Source organism: Pelodiscus sinensis, chromosome 23 (assembly GCF_049634645.1).
Source record: "Pelodiscus sinensis isolate JC-2024 chromosome 23, ASM4963464v1, whole genome shotgun sequence".
Lineage (NCBI taxonomy): Eukaryota > Metazoa > Chordata > Testudines > Trionychidae > Pelodiscus > Pelodiscus sinensis.
Window position 1 is genome coordinate 13,450,563 of NC_134733.1, and position 27,715 is coordinate 13,478,277.

General features: G+C 48.5%; 1 protein-coding gene across 3 annotated transcripts in view; it reads left to right on the plus strand.

The window, feature by feature from the left end:
- Window positions 1-27,715, plus strand: part of LOC102462193 (solute carrier family 2, facilitated glucose transporter member 5) — a 52,544-nt gene that overhangs the window by 15,652 nt on the left and 9,177 nt on the right. The window contains exons 1-8 of one of the 3 annotated variants that reach the window (XM_006127095.4): window positions 14,218-15,732; window positions 17,807-17,905; window positions 20,002-20,162; window positions 21,477-21,601; window positions 23,364-23,516; window positions 23,609-23,734; window positions 26,808-26,995; window positions 27,372-27,482. In XM_006127095.4, the coding sequence (XP_006127157.2) occupies window positions 15,679-15,732; window positions 17,807-17,905; window positions 20,002-20,162; window positions 21,477-21,601; window positions 23,364-23,516; window positions 23,609-23,734; window positions 26,808-26,995; window positions 27,372-27,482 (1,017 nt within the window). In that variant the 5' untranslated portion in view covers window positions 14,218-15,678. Of the gene's footprint in view, window positions 1-6,129; window positions 8,614-14,217; window positions 15,733-17,806; window positions 17,906-20,001; window positions 20,163-21,476; window positions 21,602-23,363; window positions 23,517-23,608; window positions 23,735-26,807; window positions 26,996-27,371; window positions 27,483-27,715 lie in introns of those variants that run through there. The other 2 variants (XM_075906627.1, XM_006127094.4) reach the window with 2 other exon arrangements.

The following is a 27,715-nucleotide window of genomic DNA, read 5'->3' on the forward strand; positions in this document are numbered from 1 at the left end:
CCCAGAGCCCCCTCGCTGTGGCTACCTGCCCCAGGCTGGCTAGTACTGCACATGGCCCTGGGAAGGTAGGCAGCTTGACCTCAGCCCCTGGAACCCAACGGCATAGCCTGGGGGGTGGAGTGAGGGCAGGGCCACACCTGGCTGTCTGGGGAGATACGTCCTCCCTGAGCCTTGCCTACCCGCTTCCCACGGTGCATAGCCTAGCTCCTGTATTCAGGGTAGTTGCCATTGGCAGAGTAGGAAAACAACAGCTAACTTTCTCGAGCGAGAGAGAGAGCAATTCAGCTGCAAGAGCGAACAGTTTTCCGTTATAAGTATTTCCGGAAAAAGCGCGTCTACATTGGCAGGATGCTTTTCCGGAAAAGCACTTTTTCCGGAAAAGCGTCCATGGCCAATGTAGATGCGCTTTTCCGGAAAAAAAGCCCCGATCGCGAAAATGACGATCGGGGCTTTTTTGCGGAAAACACTACTGTGCTGTCTACACTGCCCTTTTCCGGGACAGTTTTCCGGAAAAAGGACTTTTCCCCGAACGGGAGCAGCATAGTATTTCCGGAAAAGCGGCTGATTTCTTACAGTAAATCGTCAGTGCTTTTCCGGAAATTCAAGGGGCCAGTGTAGACAGCTGGCAAGTTATTCCGGAAAAGCGGCTGATTTTCCAGAATAAGTGGCCAGTGTAGACACAGCCTAGGAGTGTTGCAGGGCTGGTGCCGGAAGCAGGGATCTGCTCCCCTCCCCTGCACTCACTGGTTGTGAGAGAAGTGAGAGAAGAGAATTCCACGGCAGCTGCTTCTGTAGCACGCCTACAGGAGGAGTTTCCATCTCAGGGTGTTTTACGAGCATCGGTGAATTGATCCACACATAGCCTCTGACAAAGAGAGGTATGGAAAATGGGGAACAAGGCACAGAGCCATTTGTGATTAATACAGGAATAAAAGCCGCATCTCTTGGTGGTTTAGCTGCCCAATCATGTCTCCCCCTATGTCAGATGACAAGCATGCTGCTGAGTGTAGATCAAGATCTGTACTTACTGCTACTGTCTGCGATACATATTTTACCCTCCTACGCACTTTATCGCATTTATCTGCACTGAGAAGCTAAGTGACTTGACCCCCTGGTCTCCTGTGTCATAAGTTAGTGTCCTGATTGCTGGGCCATCTTCTTTCATGATTCCTGACTGTGATATTTTTTAAGATGTGCCCATATCTTGAGGTGTAGCCTGGCATGAGCTGAGAGAGTTCGGAGACTTCGCTCACCTGAGCACTGTGTGGGTAGGAGCCTGAATATCATGGAGCATTGGATGGAACAGATTGTGACAACATCCTCTGACTTCAGTATGGAACTGCAGCCCCTGGAAACAACAGGTCCCACGATGCCATGTTCAGTCTGCTCAGATTCATGTACTCACTGTGCACCAGGTCTTGGAGTCTCTGCAAAAGCAAGTGCAAACCTTGCTGAGTTCCCTGACCTGCAGCGCCCACCAGCGTTAGTACAGAGGGGCGAGCTTGAAAAGGGCAGCAGCAGGAGTAGCCCGAGGTGGGCTGCGGCAGCTGGCACCCCAGGCAGAACGCGTGATTGGCGCCCCCACCTGCAGAGCTGTCAATGGACTGACATCATCGGGCGCCCCGGGTGCTCAGTTGAAGGTGGTGCCCTAGGTGGTGGCCGAGTCTGCCTATAGTCACGGGCCACCCCTGGGCAGCAGTCTTTCTGGAGTCACTGTTAACAGCTGGGTGTGCATGGACTTTGGTGAAAACTGGGTGTTGCACGCGAGGGAGGGACACGACGTATCTTTGGGCAAGTGGCCCCTACCATCCATTTTTCCACCTTATTCTCTCCTGATCAGACTCACCGGCGGGGACAAAAGGGGCATCTGCCCCGGGGCCCAGAAATTCAGAGGCCGCCAGACCCCGGGCCCTTTAAATCGCTTCTGTCCAAAGCCCCACCCCTTCTAGGAACACTAAGCCACTCCCCAACACGTTGCTCAGGAGCCCTGCATCAGCTTCCCTGCTCCTGATACAAATGCAGGGCCTGAAAATGAAGAGCCGGATGTTGCTGCCTAGCCAGACTTGTTTTTTAAAAGCTGCATAAGCAGCTTTTGCAGAAAACTAGCCACTCATGAACTGTCTGGGGACAGGGAGCAGCAGCCCAGCTCCCCTTGCTCTGTGCGCACAGCTGTTGAGAGGCTGTGCTCCTGAAGGTGACTAATATTAATACTGACCACATGACTGTTGAATAATGTAGTATGCATCCAAGGTCTGACCCTGGCTGGGGTGACGAATTCGGCTGTGGCATTGTGCAACGTCTTGATCTTCTTTTCTTCATCTGTGTTTGTAAAACGAAGTGCACCCGGGAGATGGGTGCCGGTATTATTTTGTATTATAGAAATGCCTCCGCTTCCTGCTTGGGGTGGGATGCTGTGGTGCAAAATGCTACACAAACCTATAGGAAGGCAAGGGCCATGCGCCAAAGAGTTTATGATGTGACCCGGGGATGTAAAATGCCATTTGAAAGGTCAACCAGTTAAAAACGTTTAATCGGTTAACCGGCCCACCTGCAGCACTGTGGGCCCAGCTGGGCTGCTCCACCAAGGCTGGGCAATGGCTAACCAGTTACCAGTCAGCATCAGCTTGCGAGGCTGAGGCTTATAGGTAACTGGTTATCCGTTTACATCCCTAATCTGACCTGCCACCTCACCAGGGTGTTGAGTGGCTGACTCAGTTAATATTGGTAAAGCACATGGAAGGCGCGTTCACATAAGTATTAGGTGCAGATGACTTAGTTAAGGTCACTACCTTTGAGAGAAAAAAAACCACCCATCCTACTCCCCCGCAATCCCTGCAGCAGGCAACTCTGCAGCAGCCCCTCCCCTTCACCAGCCACTGGGCAGATGGATAACAATGCAGGTCTCTCACTCTCACACTCACACACACACAGTGCCGTTGTGTGGTAGGGGGCCGACAGCTGCTCTGTTCTCAACAGGGTTGGTTGGTTGTCACTTAAACTGCAGAAGTGGGAATGTTACAGTGTCTTCTGCTGGAGCCAGCAACTTTTAACGTTTGGTTCCCCCCTGTGTTGTGAGAATAATGCCAATATAAGAAAAAGCTGGCAGAGGATGTGATTTTTCTGGCAACTCTGTTTAAAAAAAAAACCTGGCCAGGCTGGTCAGATACATTGAAGGTGGTGACCCTACACCTAGAGTGTGTATGCACAGCAGCTGGAGGGTGTGACTGCAGCATGTACAGATTTACCAGAGCTAGCTCTGGAATAAGAATGGTGGCATAAGCTTGCTACCGCAGGACATTCCTAGGGTCCCCGGCACGATTATGCACAAGCAGCTAGCCCTGGCTGCCATGATTTCACTATTCGTGTTATTCCAGCCAGCTAGATCAAAGATAGGGCAGGTGAGTCGGCACCTGCTGCAGTCACACCCCTGACTGCAGAGTAGACAAACCCAAAGAGCGCCATCCTCCAATCACAAGCTTCTATTACTGTGATAACAAGCAACAAGGGTGGCAGGTACCATAGGCTGGGGGAGGCTGTGCCTCCTCAAACTGCTGGCCATGTCCCCCCACCCCCCGCTCTGCACCCAAGCTGCCCCCAACCCCCACATTTCTGCTCAGCATGGGTATTCCAGTCTCCCTGTGAGGTGGCCCCAGCCTGGATTGTGCCATGTGCACTTCAGGGCTGGGGAGACTGGGGCTGTGCCAGCCACCCTCCCACAGCGTCAGAGTTGGGGAGGCTGCAGCTGCATCACCCACTTCAGAGCTGGCAGCTGGCGGCACTAGTCTGGTACAGGGGGCCAGCAGCTGTGAATGGGAGGCTGTCGGCTGGGGGAGGTTGCAGAAGAGATGGGACCTCAGTTAGAAGGGGTGATGAGCAAGTAACCAGCCCAGTGGCTAAGTCTCATGTTCCCAGTGGTGAGCATTGCATGTGGTTTGGTGACGGGCAGCTGTAGTTTGGAATGCCTTCCTTTTGTATGCGGGGGGAGGGGAACGACTAGACATAAAAAGTGAAATTAAAACCTTTTGAGTTCTTTGAAGCTGCCCCCAGAAGAGGAAATAAGAATTCTGATAGTCACCAGGATCGTTGTGAAAATACAACTAAACCACCGTCTCTCTCAATTCCTGTTTCCATACAACTCTAAAGAAAGATTGAAAAGACTGGATTTGATTAGTGTGGAGAAGAGAAGGCAGCAGGGGGTCTGTAAAACTTCAAGTATGTAAACGGTGGTTATAAAGAGGAGGGTGATAAATTGTTCTCCTTGTCCAATGGGGACAGAACCCGAAGCAATGGGCTTAAATTGCAACAAGGGAAATTGATCTTAGACATTAGGAGAAACTTCCTGTCAGGGTAGTTAAGTACTTGAAACAAATTACTCAGGAAGATTGTGGAATCTCTGGCCTTGGAGGATAGCCAGACTCCTGGTGGGGTGGTCTGGATGATACTGAGTCCTGCCTCAGTGCAGGGGGCCGAACTAGACAAACCAACCAAGGTCCTGCCAGTCCTATGTTCTGTGACAGCTCTGAGAGAAACAGGCTCTGTGCTAGACTCTTGCTAGCTGACCTGATGAGCATCGTCGGCTGACATACCAGGGATTTAAGAGAGGATCTTGCGAGCTAAACGCAGGAGCTATTGCAGCTTGAGCTAAAGAGTCCAGGCTCTGCATGTAGTAGTTGTAACAATGCATGACCAGTATGGATCAGCACAGAAGGGGACCTGTAAGACAGCCCAGCAGGTCGCACTAGCACATCTGCAGCTCAGTGGCAGCTGTAAACCTGGTCGGGGTGAGTCGAGGTGACCGTGATGGTGAGCCCTGGCTGCCGTCCACACTAGTGCTCCCGTCAGGAAGCCAATGTGAAAGTTGTGCTATGTTGACTCCTTGTGTCACCTCTGGATCCACAAACCTTCCACTTCTACCTTCCTGGGCCATGATTGCTGAGCCTGCCAGCTGCTGGGGCTCAGGAGCAGAGGACACCTGCCTGTGGGTTGGGGCCAGCCCCAGCCTGCAGGGGATGACTTACCGAAACAAGGCTTCTTCCCAAAGTTGCTGCACCCTCATCGAAGCCACAGTGGAAGGAAAAACATGGGCAATGCCCCTAACTTGGGCTGAGCAGAGGGAACCTGCTCGGGCACCTTCTGCAGCAATACCCTGCCTGGCTTGGGGCCACCATGCTCGGCCCGCCCCGCCAGAGTTACCTGCTGCACGTGCTGCTGCCAATTCCACCGCTGGGCTCTCACAGGCAGTCACCGCGCTGCATCAAGGCAGTGACCTGGAGCAGCCGCGGGCAGGAGAAGTGGCTTCATCCCACCCCTTTTGCTCCCTGCCCAGGCCCAGCTGTCAGGGAGAGGGGCCAGGAGAGCCTGATATACCGCAGAGGTGGGGGGTTAGGCACAGAAAGGACAGAGGCGCCATTCTACAGCAGGCCAAGCAGAGCAAATCCTGCAAGGGTAGCTTGGTGCTCACAGAAATTGGCAGGGGGAGGGGTAGCATGTGGCCTTGTGTCCTCCCTCTCTTCCCCCCCCCCCACACCCTGTGGGGGACAATGCTCCCTTTATGCCTTCCCCAAACTGCACCCAATAAAAACACTGGTGTAGACAAGGCCAGGGACATGAACACACACGCAGAGGAAGCCAATGGAGGTGGGTTTTAGTTCCCTTTGCTGCGACTGAGAGCTGCCTAAAAATAAGCAGCCGTGTGGTGGGAAGAGAACTATGAGCTGGTTTGTAGAAAACTGGCAGCTCCTGGCGCTTGCTGCTGACCGCAGTGGCATTTCAGGGAGATGGGGTGGGAAGTTGCTGATGACAACGCTTCTTGCAGGCTATGCTTCCTGCGAAAAGAGAGAGCTTGGTCATAGCCCTTCCAGGCCAGCATAGCTCTGGTATCCAGCTACAAGGGTACCTATGGCAGGAGGGGGTTAGTCCATACTGGAGCACATGTGATACTAGCGTCAAAGAAAATTTCCATCAGCTGGCATAGGGAGTCCTGTCCAGTGCTGCATATCTTCCCTCTGTGCACAGTAGCCCATGTGCTTCTGGTCCACAGGAAGCTTGGTACAATGACTAGGCACAAGGATGGCTCCAGAACTCAGCAAGGCCCTCAATCTTAACTGGTTTGCTTTTGTCTTAAAACAGGGAACTGAAGTACCTCCAAGTGCCTGAAGAGGGAGCCAGCGACCTGAGAAAAAGAAACTCCCTCTTGGACAATTAACAAGCAGGCCAGGACTGATGGGGTCTTTATGGAAATCTCCCTCCACGGAATTGAGATCTCAGCTGCAGCTACCTTAGCTCAAGATTGCCCCAAATGCGCTACTGGGTGGCATCGCAACTTCCAGTCTCATCGCCACAGCCCTCCTGCGGAGGTTTACCACTTGTGCTGTTTTACTAAGGGGATTTCTCACCCGACGTGTGGGGTGGAGGGAAATCCACAAGTGGAAGCACCTTGGACATGGGATATATTTATCGCCTGTTACAAGAGGCCTCCTGCTCTTCCCTTTGTGGATGGGGACAAAGTTGGCCAACTTTGTCTTTGTTCTCCTTGGCTGGGAGGTGAGGGGTTGTCTTGGATGTTTTGCTCCTTTTTCAGGGCCTCAGCAGTTTGTCTTCCTTCTAGATTTGAGATGTGAATGAGCTAGGGTAGCTGCTTGATTAAAGGTTGGTTCTGTGAACAGTTTGGTACTGAGGGTAGCTAAGTGGGCAAGCATGTCAACCCAGCCATCAAGCGACAGCATAGCTGTATAGACACATCTTGTTGCAAAAATCCTACATCCAGGTTTTCCTTTTTCCCCGAGGCATAATTTGTTGATATTAATGCTCTCCTCCTCCCACCATGCTTTTTAAAATCGCAGCTGGGACTTGAGGAAATGCTGTCCTTTTTGGAATACGTCCTGTTTACAGCTCCTCGACTTTCCTGATGAACTTCCAAAACTTTTATCTTTTTAACAAAGTCCTTACCGGATTTCTGTGTCTGTATATGGACAGAGATCTGCTTCCGATGCATTTTTTTAACGGGGTTGTTATTGTTTTAACAGAGATGTTCTTGTGTGATAAAGGCACACAGATTGGTCTGCCAACACTTCCCCAGAGTGAGTGGAGGGAGAAGCGAAATTGTGACAGTGTTTTTACAAGTTCTCGGCGTGTCTGTAATTTAACAAATGATTGTGATTGTCTAAGGCATGTACATGGTGACTAAGCGCAAATCATTTGCAGATGCCAGTCGTAGATGTTGTTCTTCCTGATTTTTTTTTCTTTAACTTGGGGATTTCGAGCTCTCACCAGCACAGGGATCAACCTGCTGAGCTGTAGGCTGGTTGATGTCACTTGGAATGTCCACTGCCCTCTTGATATAAAATTAAAGGACTGTGTGAAATGAGCGGGTGGATCTCTGTTAGATTCCCAGCACACACGTGCATATCTTGGGCACTCCCACCACTGCTGGCATTGTCAGGTGCTGGTCTCAGCAGAGAGTTCAAGGCCTGAACAAAGCGATGGAAGTTTGTGCTTTCTTGATATGGGGTCAGCCCTAAGGCACGGTGTTGGTGAGGTGTAGAATGCTGATGGCTTCCCGAAACCCTGTGCGAGGGAGATAGATGATATGATGAGCAGCGCTGTCTTGCCCTTGCTGTGGACAGAGCCACCCTTACCTATATGCAGCTGCGTAGGGCACCAGAAAACGTGGGGCACCACTGGATCTTAATGTCTGCCCACTCGCTTCTTCCTGTCACTGGTCTGTGGTTCTGATTCCTCCGGAGAGGATCTACTTACCTTAAAAGTGAGAGAGCCCACCAGGTCCATTAGCAACACACTGAACCTGTGACAGAGCCAGTCACGTGGTAATGAAGCCATTGAACAAGCATTTGCCAATCCCAGGTATAGACGGTCTGCTTCTGAATTTACTGTGTTCGTCGATTGTTTTGTTATTGTTTGTTTGTGGTCTCACCTTCAGGAGTGTCTGCCTGCCTCCAGGGCTCCTCTGCCTCCAGGTTGCACCTCTAAAATCCCAGATTCTCTGGTCTAGCGATATCTGTGGTCCAGCAAGATCATGGATGTTCCAGGACGAGAGAGTCCCAGCATGCTGTGGGGACACCACCAACCTCATCTTAAGATAAGCCAACTCCAGCTATATAATCTAGGTAGCTTGAGTGGTGAACCTTAAGTCGAGCTGCCGGGCCTAGTGTAGACCTGGCCTAAGTTACACAACTTTAGCTAGGTTATTCACGTAGCTGAAGTCGATGTACTTAGGGCTGCTCTGATCTCAAAACAAAGGAAGAGAGAAAAAAACCCTCTCTTGGTTTGAAATTCCTATCTGCATTTCATTGGCTGAATGCCCGAAGCCCCCAGGTAACAAGGGAGACAGGCTCTCCCAGGAATGGACTTCCTGAAATGCATAAATAGAGAAAAGTTTAGATAGTCCATCAAGTTTTATTGTTTTTCTTGTTTCAGGAGTTGGAAATCATGGTTGAGCTGGTTAATTGTTTTTTCTCTTTTGTAACTAAAGATTACAACCCAGTGATTTCCCCTGAGTCTATTTCACTTCATAGCTTTTATCATCCAGTCATTTATTATGCTTGCTACAGTTGTTTTGTTTTGATAATAAAAGTGTTTTCCTTTTTGTTTTGATTAGCCAGTATTGGCTGATTTTTGTGTCTTTAAACCTACGAGCCCAAGTTATCCGTTTTACTGGAATACTGGAGTCAACAGGAAAGCACTCGGTGGTCAATTCATTGTGTCTGTCAACCTCCCCCAGCCCCGATCTATCTCTGCCCAGTGAAGACATGCCCTTCCATAGGGAAGCGGAAATAGGCTGTAATGTCTGTAACAGCTCCATCACTGTATAATCTGAACACCTCCCTTCCCCCCACCCCACGTTTCAAACACAGCTGTGTTGTCTGGTCTCTTTCACACTAATAATCTCTTCATTAGGCCCTAACAAAGATTTATGGTTCAGCCCTAGCTCCTGCTCTATCTCCTCCCCTTTTTCCCTTGCTCACAAGCTGATTTTCTCCAGTCAAGCATGATTTGCTGAAACTTCCCATCCTAGAGCCCATTGCTTCTTCTGAAAAAATCAAACTTGGGAGCTTTGAATATTTTGCCCCTTTCACCACAAAATTCAACTTTTCTTTCAGCTCCTAGTTTTGTGACCCTGGACAGCAGGAGTAAATGCAGAACGTTCCCAAACTCTCACGCACAAACTCCTCCCCCCTCACAAGTTATTCAACAGGCACAGGACTGCTGTGGGCAGCCGAACTGTAGCCAGTGTCTCCAAACAAGTTCTCCTCTTTGGATTTGGGTGCAGGGGTGAAGCATGGACCCTTGGGAGCTGGAAAATTCTTTGATGTGCACGGTGGCTGAAATTAAACCCTGCCTGTGAAATGACAATGCTGCTGCCACACTGGTGCTAGAGGCAGCAGATAAAAGAAATGGAACACCCTGGAAATATTTCCGGTACAAATACTTGGTTGGTTGTTTTCCTTTTATAATTTGGATTCAGGTGGCCCCTTACAGCTCCTGGCAACATCAGGGCCCTGCTGTGCAACATGCTGCACCAAGGAAGAGCAGCAACGAGCTCAGGCCCATAGGTCAATGCCTGATGCAGGAATGGAATCCGGGTGTCCTATGTCCTATCTACTGATGCTGTGTGTGTGTACCCAGCCTGTAACAAACTGTGTGCGCACATACTTGGGGGGGTGCCCTGTAACATGCTGGCTTCCTGGAGAATTATTAGCTACAGCAGATTAGACTTTAATCCTTGGTTCTGGGCTCTATTTGTTGTCCAAATGACCATGCAATCACAAAAGAAAAACAAAGCTTCCAGCTGGGTCTGTATACCCAGTCACAACTCCTGGAGCTTGCCACCTGGAATCTTATTGCAGGAGCCTGTCCCTTCCTACAGCTTCTCCCTGTAATCTCCCCCCTCAACTGAGTCACTTACTGGTTGTTGTAATCTCTTGCTCTTTTTCCACTGTGTGTGAAAATTGACCAGGGCTGGCTGTCTCCAGGCCATTAGCCTTTAAAGGATCAGTCCCACCTGTTGTATTCCCTGCACTGGATGGACTTGGAACTGCTCAAGCGTGTATCATAAACTCTGTACTGCTGTGAGTTAATGGGGAGTCTCCACGTGAGCAGGGGCCTCCTTTAAAAGCATGAGGCAGCACTTTCTACCCTGTTCTGAGTAAGAGAGCACGCAGCAGACTGATTCCTGTGAAGTCCTTTAGGTTATCACATGTTTGTTACAGTCTGATAGGGCACCTGGTTGCCATAACAAAAGGCTTAGCGTAATCTATGCACTTCTGAGACTAAACCGTGTGCTTATCTCGGAAGAATGTGACTGTTATAAAACAAAATTAAATGAGGCAAACAACTTAATTTGCTGTCAGGTGGAGCTTGATAAGTTAATGAGTGAGTTTGTATGATGCGGCTGCCGGGGGTGGTGGAGAACTATGCTGGGTAGGACTGGAGGGTCACTTCTGTCTGATGTTCCTAAGATCTCCTGCTTCAGAAGTTCAAGTGGTCGCCTGTAGGGGTCAGGAGTGGATATTTTTCCTCCAGTGTATTCTGGGATCTTTGCTTTGGCTCCGTCCCCTGCAGCCTGGGATACGGCAGCTAGATTACTTGGTGGGATCATCTGAGCATACGTCCCTTAATCAATACCCTGGCATGACGGGGGCCTCCGGCATTAGTCCAGCTAGCTCCCTCCTGTTCCCTGTCTGTGGCACACAGTTTAGCCTTCTGAGGGCAGTAATAGTTGGGTCTAGTTCTGGTTGTTGGGCCTGGTGTGGAGTTGGCTGGGTGCTGATGGGCAGCCTCTGATCTGGTGGTCTCCTGTGATCTTGACTCTGACTAGAAGGCCGGATGGCTGGCTAGAAACTCAGCAGCAATTTGTTTGGGCTGCAGCATAAAGCCGCCTTCCCCGTCTCAAGTTCCTCCAGCTACTATTGCCAAACGGCCTTTTGCTAATTGACCTTGATGAGAGAGGCAAATCTTCTGCCAAATGCAAATATTTGCCCCCCACCCCACCTCCCCCCCACCTCCCACCCGCCAAAGGGCATTTAATGCGCCCTCTCAGCCCAGGCTGGTTATGGGGGAGGGCAGTGTTTTCTTGTGTGGGAGGGATGACCTCCAGGCCCTTTCTACAGCTTGGAAGATCTCTTCCTTGCCTGTCTCATCCTGTACCCCATCCCACTGTGGTTGTGGAGACTTGGCCAGAGCTCCCTTCAGAACTTCGGCTCTCCTTCATAATCAGAAGAATTTATTTATTGAATTAAACTAGGCAGCCATTCATCTTCCCACTCTGCCAACTCTGGAACCCTATGCCACACTCCCATACCTCTCAGCCTAGGGACACATGGGACTAGGAATCAAAATGAGGACTACCCGGGGGCAGTGCACGTCACCTTGATCTCAGGCAGCGCTCATGTGCTTGGCACATTTTAGTCCAGCAACCAAAGGCAGTAACTAACTCTGAGTTCCATTGCATATGGCAGAGTTTCCCAATTTTATTTGGCCACGGAACCCTTTTCAGCTTGAAAGAATGTCAAGGAACCCTTAGGATTGCCAGGGTAAAAAAAAAAAAAAAAAGACCCGACACAATTTGTTGAGCAAAAATGTAAGAGGAGGCGGGGGAGTGCCGACTTCTCGCGGAACCCTTAGCTTCGCCGAGTTCCGCGGAACACCAATTGGGAAACACCGGTGTATGGGTTAACACAAACACCAAGCTATCCCTGCTGTGTTCTGATTGGTTAGAAGAGCTGATAAATGTTCTGCAGATTATTGTTACAATTAATGTTCTGTCTGGCACCTGTGTCCTAAGACTGGTGATAATAGCTATGCTGAAGAGGTGAGATACTAATAGAGAGAAGCAGTTTTTGTAAGATGAAGAAGCTGCTGTTCAAGCGCTTAGCTGTTTAGTATCTCCTTTCTTTAAGAGGTTAAGGATTTTGTTAAGGGCATTCAGTGGGCATTACAGTTTTTTATTACAAAACAAGCAGCAAAAAGCCACTGGGGAACAATTAGTTGTGGAGTGTGTGTGTTCTTACCAGGACTGGAGAGCTATTTTTGTTTGCATTTTTAAATCCTAAGAATGTTTGTGAGATATGTAACATTTTTGGCTTCCAACAAAGCAAATTACCTTCTGCTTTAACTGTTCTACTGTGTGCCATAGGGCCTGTACTGCTCACAGAGATTCTCCTTCAGCTCAAATGGTAGGGTCCTGTGTTTTTTGAAATAGAAGAATCTGAGTTCCATCCCAGCTGCCGCTGATGTGTACATAATGCCTCTCAAGTACTTTCCTGACAATGAATTTGCTACAACTTAACTTTTTCTAACAGCAAAATTCTACTAAACATAAATCCATGGAGCTGCACAGATATAATGAGGTAAAATCTGAGCTTGTGATGTTCTTTTGTGTATCCATAGACAAGGATCTGTTATTGAATTATTCCTCCACAGTAGGATTTGCCAATTATTTTTTCATAGAGTGGATCACATCTTAATAGATCATCTCATAAACCCCTCTCCTCCCCTCAAACCACATAGGATGCTTCCCCCTCCCACTGGCAGTCATGTAATTAGAGCCCTGCAAATCTGCCAATATCAGCATCCTTGGATGCAGATTCAAATTATATATTTGTGCAGGGCTGTATGTGTAATGCCACTGTGGCAACTACAGCAGTCACTTCCAGAAAGCTAGAAACAAGGAGACCAGACATCATGGGACCAGCTGGCTCCCTATGGGCCTCCAGGAATTCACCAACTTCTGCTCTCTGATTAATTCTCCTCCACAGTGAGATTCTTCTCAGCCAGTGGAAGTGTGATTTTAGACATCGTTAATTTCCCTCCTGCTAGCACAGAATAGTAAACAGACCATTTAAACAGCTGCTTTCTCTAGTTCATTGCATCTGCAGCACCATGTGTACTTCGATTCAGTGTTCCTTCATTTCCCAACCCTGGCACATGTTTTGTACTGACATCAGTAAAGAATTGTGCAGTGCTGGATATTTCTTATTGCCAGAATGTGGATGCCGGGATTTCCTTCCTCCATTGATAGGCAACTCAGCCCCTGCATACCTTCTTGCACACTTTAAGTCCTAAAAGTTTGTGGAGAGGTGCAGCTCTTGGGGATGCCTGCATAATTAAGCTTAATTAGAGAAATCAGAGCTTGGGGCATCCATGCATAACCAACCCCCTTCCACACTGGATCATCAGAAGGATTTTTAAACCCAGGATTGTTCAGCATTGCAGTATTGCCCTCCATTTGTATGTGCTAAGCAGTAATTAGCTCACTCATTCTATTAGCTGCTGTCAGCAGTAGGCTGTTATCCTACCAGGATGCTTACATGGGCAAGTTAACATTGGGCATTGGTCTCTTTTCTGCTGTTGGAAGGAATCCTTCCTGGAAAGGCAGCTGTGCTCAATCTGTTTTGGCGTACACAGAATGAAGTTGTTTTGGAACGAGTGTGGTTTTTATGAGTCTGTTAGTTTGCTGCTTTCGGATTTATCTGTTCCCCTAATTTTTCTTTCCTATCCCTCTACTAGCCTTGTTTCTAATAGGTTCATTTGCCCTAATTACAGTCAGATAGCTGTTGATTACTATTTACATTGTTGCTCAGTATCATGTGTACACTTTTAGCATGGCCATTTGTAGCACACATCACATGAGCTTTATTTGCATCCTGGGTTTGGGTTAGCTTGAAAGGGACTTGGCATAAACAGTCACTACTCTGTGTTGAAAACAAGCCATCCCCAAAACAAACCCTGAAGACAAAAGAAAGGAAGAAATTAATTATGGGAGCTGCTGCTGAGATGTTGTTACTTTGGTCTGAATGGCCATCTCATTCCTTTGATATAAACCGGGGGGGGGGGGGGGGAATGCTGAGTGTGGATTCTGTGCCCTGTCTTGTGTTAAGTCCCGTAAAAGAGGGAAAGAAAAGCAGGCCCATGAGCGACCCACGTGCAACTCATGAGGTTCCAAGAGGGCAAAGTGCAATTAAAAACAAGGGTGGCCATGAACAGTAGCAATGGTTGGTAGTACAAATCCTAGATGAGATGAAACAATCTGTGAACTTCGCTTCCTAGTTTATCAGCAGGCTGCAACCCTGGTTAACTTATAACAAGGTGCCGTGCCGTGCAAAAAAAAACCTCTCGGAGTTAGAATGCAGAGGAGAGTTGTACCCGATCCCTGCCACTCTTCCCCCTCTTGTCCCCCCCCCCCCCTCCAGTGCACTTTGTATGCAGTGGGATTTGGGGCCGGAGGGGTTAATACGCTTTGGGGCAAAAGCAGCAGATCAGACAGCTGAGCCAAAATTGTTAAGACCTTTTTAAAAATGAAGGAAACGTGTCTCACTTGTGCGACCAGCAGCAATGCCCTGAGCAGCCGGCCTCGGACAAGTCACCGCGCTGCGCACTGTGCTGCATTCCAGGGCAAACTCGCTGCCATGAGAAGGTTCTAACCCAGTCTGGACTCGTGCCAACAAGCAGGACTAAAACCGGGCTGTCCCGTAGTTGGGGTTTGATCTGTCTGCACCGAAGTCAAGGGCAAGACTCCCACCAGCTGCAGGATCGGACCCCGAGAGCGCAGTGCTCAGACAGGGAACGCTGTGTAGCCGAAGAGGGCCTGGAGCGAGACTGAGACCAAATGAGAACAGACACGTGCTCTGCAGGCCCCATGCTAAGCTTCGTCGGCTGAGCCTGTAACGTTGGTTTGGGCCAGTCTCGGAGCCCTGCCGACGCCAGCAACGTTAATACACGGCGGCTTCTGTCTTCGTTTCCCTGTGCAGCATGGACGAGGGTTTTCTCTCGTGCAGGACTGTAGCAATACCAAAGACTTACCGTGAGCAGGGCCTGCGATTCAGAGGCGCCGAGCACTCTCACCATCCAGTGATATTAATATGAGCTCAGAGTGCTCTGCCCCTGTGTCTGGCTCAGTACCATGTGATGGTTTCCCGAGCGCTATCAAAGCGTAGTTCAAACAAATGCCCGATTACCCACTCCAGCGGTGGCCCCAGACTCTTCAGTAGCCCTGTTGCATGATGCAGAGGCTGGATTATTGGTGGATCGTGCATGTGTAATAGGAGCATAATTGGGTGTGTGATTCTACCCTGATTTAACAAACGGAGAAAGCGGGATTCAGTGACATGAACTTGTTCCATGCCGCAGAGGGTTGGAATCCCAGGAGTTCCTGGCTCCCGGTCCTGTGCTCAGGCACCTAGATTGCGCTGTCTCTACCTGAAGAGCAATTTACAGCACCTGAGAAAATATTATCTCTGTGCCCGCAGGCTGGCTCGTAGTGCTGTGTCTGCAGATGTGAACCTGCTCTCCTGGGGCAGAGCCAGCCTGTTGCAATTGCCTTTCCAGCTGCTTTCCCCACCGCGAGGGCAGCACAGAGCCTCTTCAAACAGCCACAGCAGCAGCAGGCCAGTCTGAGTGGGAGTTTGGCACAAGAGAGACTGATCCTCGTGGGGACGGGGCCTTCAACAGAGGAAAGGAAAGCCGAGCCATTAGGGAGACACGAGGGAGTCATGCAGCCCCCAGGAAGGTCCAGAGGACAGACTGATTATGGTGGGCAATAAAGCGCATTATTGGGTGTCCCTGCCACACTCTCAGCGCATTATCATTCCTCTTGGGGCATCCCCGGCCGCACTTTGCCTATAAAAGTCTGAAATCTGAGTGTTCGCCTCACCCACCAAAATGAAGCCGACAAAGAAGCTGGAGAGCGCTGGCACCTGTGAGGGCAGGAAGGGGGTGAGTTCACTTGGTTCTTTCTGGCTGACATGGTGAAGACTGCAGAAAAGTTTCATTGGGGAAAATGGGGAAGGGGGAGAACAGGAGGGTCTGGCAAGCTGTGCTCAAACTGATCCATGCACTATTACAATTATGGACCTATTGATGTCTGGGGCTGTGCTGCCTAGGGGACACAGGAGCTTGGATCTATTCCAGGTTCTGCAATTGACCAGCTGTGTGAGTCTTGGGCAAGTCACTTTGCCCCTCTCTGTCTCTCCCGTTGATCTCTCTTGTCTGTTCAGTAGGTGTTTGGGGAACTGTCTGTCACTGTGTGTTTGTGGAGAGCCGCACAGAGTGGAGCACCTCTGCGCACTGCTCTCAGGCTGGAGATAGGGTTGGATGGGGCTGGCTCCCCCCCAGCATAATCAAGAAGACTGAGAATGGAACTGGGCGTCAGGCATGCCTAATCCTGCCTCTGAAACTGACTCACCGCAGGACCTGGGGCAGCTACCTCACCTCTCTGTCGCTGGTTTGCATGCAAGCTGCTGAGACAGCTAGGCTACGTCTACACTGGCACCCTTTTCCGGAAATGCTTAAAACGGAACAGTTTTCCGTTATAAGTATTTCCGGAAAAAGCGCATCTACATTGGCAGGATGCTTTTCCGGAAAAGCACTTTTTCCGGAAAAGCGTCCGTGGCCAATGTAGACACGCTTTTCCGGAAAAAAGCCCCAATCGTCATTTTCGCGATCTGGGCTTTTTTGCGGAAAAGACTACTGGGCTGTCTATACTGGCCCTTTTCCGGAACAGTTTTTCCAGAGAAGGACTTTTGCCCGAACGGGAGCAGCATAGTTTTTCCAGAAAAACACTGACAATTTTACAGTAGATTGTCAGTGCTTTTCCGGAAAAGCAAGCAGCCAGTGTAGACAGCTGGCAAGTTATTCCGGAAAAGCGGCTGCTTTTCCGGAATAAGTGGCCCAGTGTAGACACAGCCCTAAAGAGCAGAGTGTGAACAGGGTGGGGGAGGAGGGAAAGTACTGCCTACTCCTGAGAAATCCTCCAGTTAAAGAGGCTGAACAAGTCCTCTGTGCTGGAATAGATACACTGATGACTGCATTCCGGAAGGATAAGGTCCAGGGCCACTAAGGCAAATGGAGGCAGGAGAAAACAACCCATGGCTGAATGGAAATATAATTCAATTGCCCACAAAAAACAATAGTGTGCATGAGTAAGCTGTAAAAGGCAGCTCTGCCTACAGCACAGCTGGCTGCAGATTGAGAAGTCCTTAGCAACCACCTGGGATACTGTAGCCCAGTGGTTCCCAAACTTTTCGGCATCACGCCCCCTTTTTGATTTTTGAGAAACCCTTACCCCATCCCCCACCCCAAAATAGCAGCAAAACTTGTTGAGCAAAAAAAAAACTGACTGGGGCAGCAAAACTTGATAGGGGGAGAGGGCTGGCTCACCTTACACCCCCTCTGGAATTTCTTCCCGCCAACCCAGTTTGGGAACCCATGATGTAACCTATTGTGGAAGATTAGTGGCTGGTGATCCCAAGAACTGTCTGCCTGTGAACAACATACACAGATCCTGCACTCAGGTTTTCCCCTCTGGACAACCGCAAAGCACTGCTCCCATAGGGCACAGTCTGACATCCAGGGAAAGGTTCCACTTGAGTTTAACAGCAGCTGGAATGGGCCCATCAGCAGGTTGATTCCAAAATGCAGCTGGCAGAGCGGCCATGAGAGAGAAAATAAGAGCAACGGGGAGGAGGGGAATTGTATTCATTCTTCAAAATTTTATGATATTTATTTTGGCTCTTGGCATCTCTTTGATTTCAACACCCAATTGATTCTAGAGAAAGGGTGTTGCCTTGAAGTTTCATATAAGGGAAAACTCAGGCAGAATAAAGTGAGTTTTACTGTGAGCGATCTTTCAAATGTTCCTTTTAAACCAAAGAGAGACATAAAGGGGCAGGAGCCCAATTGTTTCAATGTCTTTTGCTGTAACAAATGACCTGGGGGGTTCTATATGTAAACGTGCACAGGGAGAAACCAGTGCTATTTCCACATATGTAACTGCTCTTCTTCCCTGCAGAAAATGACCCTTCTGCTTGCATGTGTAACACTGGTGTCTGCCTTTGGATCCTCTTTCCAGTATGGTTACAATGTCTCCGTGATCAACAATCCAGAGGTGGTAGGTTGGGCTGACTGGGGGGGCAGGAAACCGCCTCCAAAGGGGAGGAAAAACAAACAAATGGCAGACTAGAAACAGTGACGTGTGTGTGCATGCTTGCACACTTATGCACAGCCTAGGCTTTCTGAACTCCCTCTGCCTTAGGATTACCATGGTGGGGAGGAATCCCCCAAGACAGAAGTGTTCTCTCTCCTCCTTCTGCCTGTGTTGGTAGCATGCCGTGATCATGGTTTGTAGGCATGAAATATAACCTCAGGATAGCCCTGAAATTGGCTCTGTTGTCTTCCTAGGCTTTGCCTGCTAACACTTGGTTCCAGCCCCTGTTCCGTTCTGTATGTATTTCTCTTGAGGGCCTTTGCTTTCCAACCCTCATAACCCATTGTATGAATTCTAACCCCCCAACGCATCTGGCTAGTGTGTGCTGGGTGTAGGAATTCCCTCTGCGCCTGCCCACTGGACAGCTGTGGGGATGGAGACAGTGAAGCACAGGCCTGAAATCCTTTATCATGGAAAGTTGAGAGGGCTGGACCCTTGGTAAGATTCCACTTTGGGCTTCGGGCATTTCTCTATAGAGCTGGTTATCCTGTAACACTGTAGTGTGGTCATATTGGTCTTGATAAATAAGTAGACTTTGTTCCCAAGCACAAGTGACGCATGGCAGCACTCAGGAGGTGCACCCTCCCTATGCTCTCGCCAGAATTTTAATTGCTAAATGGGGTGTCCCCACCTGTCCCCTCCGTGCCCCTCTGGGTGGCTGTTCCTGCACCCTTCCCCACACAGGCATCAGTTCCCCCTGTTCCCAAGGACTGATATTTTTAGATCCATCTGAGACCCCAACATTTCTTTTACCTTTTGCCCATAAAGTCACCATCCTCCTACGTATGACCAAAATTCATGTTCCAGTGGGCCCGCCCTCTGCGCTGTACACTATCATACTCACTTCCTGGCTCGACTTCTGCACTTCCTTCTTTTATGATCTTCCGAGGTCGGCCTTGCTGAGGAATGAGACCTTCTCCTTGTGTTCGTTTGCTGGTCTCTTATCGAAGTACGGTTTCCCTGAGACTCTGAAGGGTAGCATTGGTCATGGGAGGCCTGGGATACATTTCCCTGTGCCCTGTCTCTTCTTAAGTGTGTCTACACTGTAACTGGGAGGTGTAATTTCCCGCTTTTGCCACCAGACATACTCACAGGTCTCTGACTGAGCTAGTGCAGTAAAAACAGCAAAGCCTGATATATCCACTCAAACTGGAAACTCTTTCTGTTCTGGTGTGTTGTATGCTTGGAACTGGACATATGACTCGAATAGATAAATAGTTGTGCAGCACAGGAACAGCAAGTGGCACAGGCCAGCTGTACTGAGTACAAACCACACATATAGGCCGTCATTGCTATCACTGCCTGCCTGTGCATAGCAGCCAGGGTTGCTACTATTTTTGGGGCTGTAGCTCCATGAGAGCTAGCGTGTACTCACACCAGTGTTCCTTCTAAGTGAGCACTTAGTCAGCCACCCAGGAGGTATTAAAATACCACCCAGCTGATGCACAGTGTGCCAGCAGCTGGCAGCATATGTTTCTGTTGGTGGTGCACATCTGCACATGCCTCCGTGCTCATGACAAAATTTATTCTGCACACTAATGGAAAAAATTAGAGGGAACACTGACTCACACCCCTAGCTCCAGGAGTAAACTTAGCTTAAGGGTTTGGTGCTCTGCTGAAAAGTTTAGGGGGAACCACAATTGGGAAACAGGGTGTGGTCCAACATAAACATTTTCCATATGCATTATGGGATTACATGTGTTTTGGGCTTTGTGCACAGAAAACATAGGGCCCGATGGCAAATGAAATCAATGGGAGTGTTGAAAATCAAGCAAGTAATTAATGCAACAGGACCTTTTAAATAAGTCACGGCCTTAACTGTAGGTTTGTTAAACCTTCTCTTGTTAATACAAGCCTTAAACTAAATCTTCCTCTTTTAGCAAGAGAAATTGTTCAATGGAGCTTTACTCTGTTTGGCCCCCTGCTAGGTTTATTGCATGAATAACCAGAATTTTCTCCCCTGCCAAACCAATTAAGTCTGGTTTTGTATCTTTTTCTAGATCATGAAAAACTTTTACAATCAAACCTACTTTAATAGGATGAGCAACTTCATGGACAGCAGCTTCCAAACGCTGCTCTGGTCTCTCACAGTATCTATGTTCCCACTGGGAGGCTTCTTTGGGTCCCTTATGGTAGGCCCTCTGGTGAACAAGTGTGGCAGGTGAGTGATGGGCCCCATAAGATGGCCTGTCTGTAATCTGTTCAGGGGCAGTTTGCTGTGGTTTGAAGAAAGGTCTTCTTACAGGAACATCTGATTCAACACTTCCCGTTATGCATCCAGACCACTGGTTTCCACTAGGATGAGGGAGGAATCGAACCTCTCCCCATGCAGAACAACAGATCTGGTTGTGCTGTGGGCAGAGTGGACATGTTCAAACTGCAGGCATGACACTGAACCAGATGCACTATTTGGTTCAATCCATTAGGCCAAGGCCTTTGGTCTTTATGCTCTTTGCCCCATCTAAATATTAATTTTTAAGCCTCTTAGTTTGTCTAAAGCATTTGTGGTTAGATCCCACCGTAGGAGTCTCTGATCCCTTCCCCACTGGTCTCAGCTGCCCTGCTTTCCTGTGTCAAATAGTGAGAAAAATCCTCCAGAGGCGAGTGAGTAAACTTGAGAGGACTTGTGGCTGAAGTACTGAACTGGGTTAAATTCCCAGTTCTGCTACAGGCATCCTAAGTGACCTTAGGCAAGACACTTAATCTCTTTGTGCTTTAGTCCCTTACCTGCAAAATAGGATATTTCCTTTGTCAGTCATGTCCAGGGGAGCTGACAGCCACATTGGGCAAGGTGTAGGGGGTGTCTATACTTCCAAAAGGGGCGGGTCCTCAGGCAGAAGGGGTGTAGCTTTGGCAGGTAGGCCTCAGCACCACCCTGAGTGCACCATGCTGGTCCTTCCACAAGCCCTTAGAGATGCCCAGAGCACACACTGAGATTCTCCAGCCGTATTTTAAAGGGCTGGGAGCTCTGGGCATCACCACTGCAGCAGTAGCAGCAGCTGGGAGCCCCAGGGCCTTTAGAATCGCCAGGTCCCAGGGCAGATGCCACTTTTGCCTGCCCCTCCTCCCCCTGTTGGCAAGCCTGGTCTTGTCTGTTTAAATTATAAGCTCTTCCAGGCTGCAGGTGTGTCCTGGGATGCCAACAACCTGCATGGGCCCCTGGGTAAGATGGGGAGGGACCAACTCTGTGCTCCTGAAAGGGGCGTGGCCCTGGGCAGAAAATGCAGGGCCATCTGTGGCAGTGGCTGGGAGCCCCAGGGACTTTATAATGGGTGGTCCCTGGGGCAACTGCTACCTTTTTCACCTTCCCCCCGCTCCCATCGACAGGCCCCCATTGGGTGGTGTTGTCTGGCTATGTGCTTGTATAGCACCTAGAGCAGCTGGGTCCCATCTCAGCTGGGGCCTTTAGGCAATACCACAGTACAAGTAAAAACAATAATAAGCTAGAACTGTGACCCTCTTGATCTCTCTGCAGAAAGGGCACTTTGTTGGTAAATAACATCTTCTCCATTGTCCCTGCGATCCTCATGGGAACCTCCAAAGTGGCAAAGACCTTTGAAGTGATCATTCTCTCACGAATCATCGTGGGGATATGTGCAGGTAAGTGAAAAGAGGTATGCAGAGGTAGGAGAAGGGGCAGGATTTTCTGGGCTAGGTGGTTCATGTGTTACAGCGGGTTGGTATGCAAGGAGTAAATTGTAGGGACAGTACGCGCAGTAGTACAGTGTCTCCATGTCTGCTTGACTCCTTGTGCTGTGCACAGAGTGGGTGGGGTTACTGATAAACAAAGAAGACAAGGCTGGAATATGAGCTCTGTGGAAACCCATTGGTCTGTAAATGTAGTTGTTTTCTTTAATAAATTACTCTTGTTTAAGATAGACCGTGGTTCTATATGTCATAACAGCTGCAGCTTTGCTAGTGGCAGTTCACTTCTCAAATACTTTAGGCAAAGCTTATATTACCTGCTTCTTAAAACTATAACCCCAAGCAGAACTCTTCCAAGCTAAGTGTGGCCAGATCCATAAATCCATTCCAGGAATGGAATGGTGCCAAAGGTAAAAAATTGGCACTGCTATCTGATAGTTTCAGCACCCTTGTAATCTATTATACCAAAATGGACTAGAGGAGAAGAGAGTGGCTCAAGCTGTGTGGGTGGGGGATTCTGTTTGACCCAGTTTATCTTTTGTCCAGCACCTCATATGCTGGCAGCATTATGTAAGTAATGAGCCTCCAGATCTGATTAGGATCAATTCACTGACTCTCTAGTCCAATGACACCTAAACTCCACCCAAAGTTTACTAGGGGACTTGCATGTCCTATAAAGTAAACAGGAAAGTCTGGGTATAAGGCCACATTAATTCCCATTTCACAATGAAGATGGAGAATTTACATTAAAAGTGACTCCAACCTGTGTAAAAACTTAAACAACAACGAATGGTCCTGCAGCACCTTAGAGACTAGCAAAAAATGTAGATGGATCATGGTCTTTTGTGGGCACAGCCCACTTCTTCACATGAGCAGAGCAAGGGGTCCAGAGCCACAAATAAATAGCAGAAAAAGAGGGGAAGGAAAGAAAAGGGGGGGGATCTTGTCATTTAGAGTGTCCGTGCTAAATGAGGCTAATTGAGTGGGAGTACGTGCCCAATACTTAGCTTTTGATGTCATTAAAGTGTTGAATGCAGTGGCCCATCCAGTTCAGGTCTTTGTTTAAACCTTGATTAAAGGTGTCAAATTTGCAAATGAAGGCTCCATAGACTAGACCTAACTGTGCCCCTGTAATGGGGTTGAAACCTTGGGCAGTCAGAATCCTGATTAGTCCTAGGATGCTAACTTGTGCTATAACCAGGTCCCCAGACTAGCCCTGGTATAGAGAGAGCCTCCATCCATTTCTCTGTGTGTTAGCCAACACCCATTGATGGCACTAAGTTATGGAGAGCGAAAGGCTTGTTTATCCATGCAGCGTATACAGTGTGGGAAGGAGCAGCACACGCATCCAGCCTTAGAACACCAGCCCAATAAAGATGTCAGCCAAGGTGATGGGCTTTGTACCCTGGACACCTTCACAGTAGGAATGAAGCTAATGCTGCCGACTCTTTTATTCTAAGCTCCAATGGAGAGAAAAAAATACCATTGGCTTTCATCACACAGGCCAGCAGGATCATCAGATGGCAATATGCTTTCAGCTACTCTGGGCTAGCTGGGAACCTGTGAGGCAGCAGCAGACAGCAAGCTCCAGTCTCATGTGCTGATCAGCCCTTGTGTCCTACAGGAGGCCATTTGTCATCTTCTGCCAAAATACCTTAGTCAAGTCCCTCAAGTGGCTGCATCCCAGAGCAGGACTAACCTCTCTCTCTTCACCTAGGCCTGTCCTCCAACGTTGTTCCCATGTACCTGGGAGAGATGTCCCCCAAAAACCTGAGAGGTGCGACCGGGGTGGTGCCCCAGCTCTTCATCACCATAGGCATCCTTGCAGCTCAGGTCCTGGGGCTTACTAAAATCCTTGGAACCATTGAAGGTAAAGCCCCGCGCTGAGGATGAGGTCTCTGACTGCTCCTGCGTGGATGAACGCTCTCATGGGGAACCTGGGGATCTGTTTCTCTGTTGCAGGCTGGCCAGTGTTACTAGGGCTAACTGGGATCCCTGCAGTGGTGGAACTCCTCCTGTTGCCCTTTTTCCCTGAAAGTCCCAGGTACCTGCTGATACAGAAGGGCAATGAGGAACAAGCCAGACAAGGTACAGCCGCATCCGCTTAGCAGTGCTAGCAGGAGAACTAGGGCAAGGCGAAGGGCTGGGTGGCATGGATTTGAAATGAGGTCTCCATTCATAAACAAACTAGGGAACTACTACCTGTATAGAACTGTTCTAGGGCCGTGTTTCTCAACCTACCTACGAGTACCTACGAGTACCCTTAGGGGTACTTGAGAGAAGTCTGGGGGGTACGTCAACACAACTGAAATTTGGAGAAAACGGAACTTTTGTTTTATGTTTTAAAGCGCTTGATTATTTTTGTACTTTTTACACCTAAAAGTTTCCTCACCCGCCCGGCTACGATTAACTTGTTTAAATTGCAATGGTAGAACATTTTTTTGTGTGTCTGAAAATTGTAGGTACTGGGGGTACTTATAATTTTGTGTGTGAAAAAGGGGTCCTTTATAAAAAAAAGGTTGAGAAACGCTGCTCTAAGGTGCATGCATAACTGGCTGGAAAATCATTCCCAGAGGTTGTCTCACAATCAGAGGTTCAAAGTCAAGCTGAAAGGGCACATCGAGCCATCAGGAATGGCTGCAGCTCTGTTCAATATTTTTATCAATGATTTAAATAATGACACAGAGAGGAGGCTTTTATAAAGTTTGTGAACAATACTAAGCTGGGAGGAGTTGCAATGCAAGTGTTTGGATTAAAATTCATAGTGATCTGGAGAAATGATCTGAGGTAAACAGGATAAAATTCAATAAGGACGAATGTCTGTCAAGTTCTTCACTTTGGAAGGCACAACCCATTGTGCACATGGAGGCTGTGTCTACACTGGCCACTTATTCCGGAAAATCAGCCGCTTTTCCGGAATAACTTGCCAGCTGTCTACACTGGCCCCTTGAATTTCCGGAATAGCACTGACGATCTAATGTAAAATCATCGGTGCTTTTCCAGAAAAACTATGCTGTTCCCGTTCGGGCAAAAGTCCTTTTCCGAAAAACTATTCCGGGAAAGGGCCAATGTAGACAGCACAGATTTCTTTTCCGCAAAAAAGCCCCGATCGCGAAAATGACGATTGGGGCTTTTTTGTGGAAAAGCGCGTCTACATTGGCACGGACGCTTTTCCGGAAAAAGTGCTTTTCCAGAAAAGCATCCTGCCAATGTAGACACGCTTTTTCTGGAAATACTTATAACGGAAAACTGTTCCGTTTTAAGCATTTCCGGAAAATCATGCCAGTGTAGACATAGCCGGACAGTGAGAAGTGACTGTTTAGGAAGGAGTAATGCAGAAAGGGATCTGGGGTCCTAACTGATCACAAGCTAAATAAGAGACAATCATGTGACACTGTTACAAAAAAAAATAGCAAACATTCTGGGATGGACTAGCAGGAGTGGTGTAAAGAAAACACGAAAAATAGTTATTCTGCAGTACTCTGCACTGATTAGGCCTCAACTGGAGTACTGTGTCCAGTTCTAGAAAATATGAGGATAATTTAGAGATAGTCCAGAGAAGAGCAACAAGAATGATTAAAGGTCTAGAGAACATGACCTATGAAGGAAGGCTGAAAAAATTGGGTTTGTTTAGTTTAGAAAAGAGAAGATTGAGGGGAGACATGATTGCAGTTTTCAGGTATCTAAAAGGGTGTCATAAGGAGGAGGGAGAAAACTTGTTCATCTTGACCTCTGAGGATAGAACAAGAAGCAAGGGGCTTAAACTGCAGCAAGGGAAGTTTAGGTTGGACATTAGGAAAAAGTTCCTAACTGTCAGGGTAATCAAACACTGGAATAAATTACCCAGGGAGGTTGTGGAATCTCCATCTGTGGAGATATTTAAGAGTAGGTTAGATAAATGTCTATCAGGGATGGTCTAGACAGTATTTGGTCCTGACATGAGGGCAGGGGACTGGACTCAATGACCTCTCGAGGTCCCTTCTAGTCCTAGTATTCTATGAACTAAAATGATAAAAGGGCCAAAAAACATGGCTTCTGAGGGAGATTGACAAAACTTGGTTTGTTTGATCTGGAGAAGAGAAGTTTGTGAGGAGACATAAGTTTTCAAGTACATCAAGGATTGTTGTAAAGAAAAGGAAGAAAAACTGTTCTCATTAACCTCTTAGGATAGGACAAGAAGCAATAGGATTAAATTGCAGTTATGGAGGTTTGGTTAGAAATTAGGTAGTTAAGCACTAGAATAAATTGCCTAGGAAGGTTGTGGACAGTGTTCCCTGTAAGATGAGCACTTGGGTGGCCACCCACAAGAGATTCAGGTGCCATCAAGCTGAAAAGCACAGCCACTCACAGCCAGCAGAATGTGTTTCTGTTGTTGGTGCACTTCCAAACATGCCTTGGTGCACAGAACAAAAACAGAGGGGACAGTGATTGTGGAATCTTTGTCACTGGAGAGTTTTAAGAGCAGTTTTGACAAACACCTGTCAGGGATGGTCTAGTTAGGACTTAGTCCTGCCCCAAGAGCAGAGAGCTGGATTAGAAGCTCTCTTGAGGTTCCATCCAGTCCTACACTTCTATGAGTCTGTGATTATAGGAATATGCTGTGGGTAAGGTCAGGTTGGGATGCATTAAGCTCGCAGTCCTACCCTTTTATAGCACATCTGAGGCTTTCAAAGCACTTGGCAAACAGTAGTTCATTTATGTTTCCCTGGCAGCAGATACTTTTCAACCCAGTTTAATGGGATGGGGCTGAAATAGAAAGAGGCTAGTCAGTGGTAGAGCCGGGGGTAGAATCCAGGAATCCTGGCTCCCAGTGCCTTATGCTAATCACTAGAACTCAAAGTCCCTGAACTCTGTTTGCAAGATGGTTTGGCGCTCTCCTTGGAGACCCAGGCCTGGTCAAACTGTTAGCGAGGGGAACTCTGGCCACCTTCTCATTGTTCCTTTGTTGGCTCATATGCTCCAAGGACCCTCCTCAAGACCCTCCCTCCAGTCCTGTGACTGTTGCTGGTCGCTCTCCCTTTTCCAGAGAGCAGAAGTGGCCAAGACTGACCTCTTGTTCCTGGGGTAGCTCAAGTCCCCCTTTGGTTTCCATAACTCCAGCCTCCTCCCCTTAACTGAGTTTATGGGGAAACCCAACTTCCCCTTCCCTCCTCCCATCCAGCTCTGAGGAGGCTGAGAGGCTGGGATGACGTGGATGACGAGATCGAAGAGATGCGCCAGGAAGACCAGTCGGAGAAGCTGGAAGGTCGCCTGTCCGTCTTCAACCTCTGCACCTTCCAGGCCCTGAGGTGGCAGCTCATCTCCATCATTATTATGATGATGGGCCAGCAGCTTTCTGGAATTAATGCGGTAGGTGAGATGCCACCCAGAAAGACCAGTGGGCGGGCTAGGAATGTACCTGGCTTCTCAGGCAGGAATGGCTGGCACAGGCACTAGAACCCATTCCAGATGGGCACCAAACCCTACTCTTGGAAAACAAGATTGGTCCCTTGCCGTGAAATTTGGATCAGGGTCCGATTGTTTAGGTGGGTTCTGCCCAAGGGTTTCAGGTTTGGAGATTTATGGAGCAAGGAACTAGTCCCCACAGCTGGGGCCACACGTGGGCTGTTCCAAAGTTTTGGGGGGAGGGTTCAGAGTTTGGATTTGTGCCTGGCTGGTTTAACAACCTGGAGGTGCCTGACTCTGTGAATGGCCACGTATAACCGCAGGTATGGTTTGATTGCAGGTCTTCTACTATACAAACAACATTTTCGAGCCAGCAGGTGTGAACTTAAATGATGTGCAGTATGTCACCGTGGGGATAGGTGCAGTCAATGTGGTCATGACATGTGTAGCGGTAAGTTTTTCCCCCCTGACCTCCAGGTTCTAATCCTCACTGCCCACCTTGAATTTTCTGGGCCCATTTATACCATTGCAATTAACACAACGGACCCTCTCACATTGAGAGAAAAAGTCCCCTGGTGCTGAAATCATAATAAACAGGGGAAAATTGTTTCCTTAAACTCATGCTGTGCAATAGTGGGTTATGTCAGTGCATGCAATGGGAAGGTTCTTGAAGAAATAATGGGA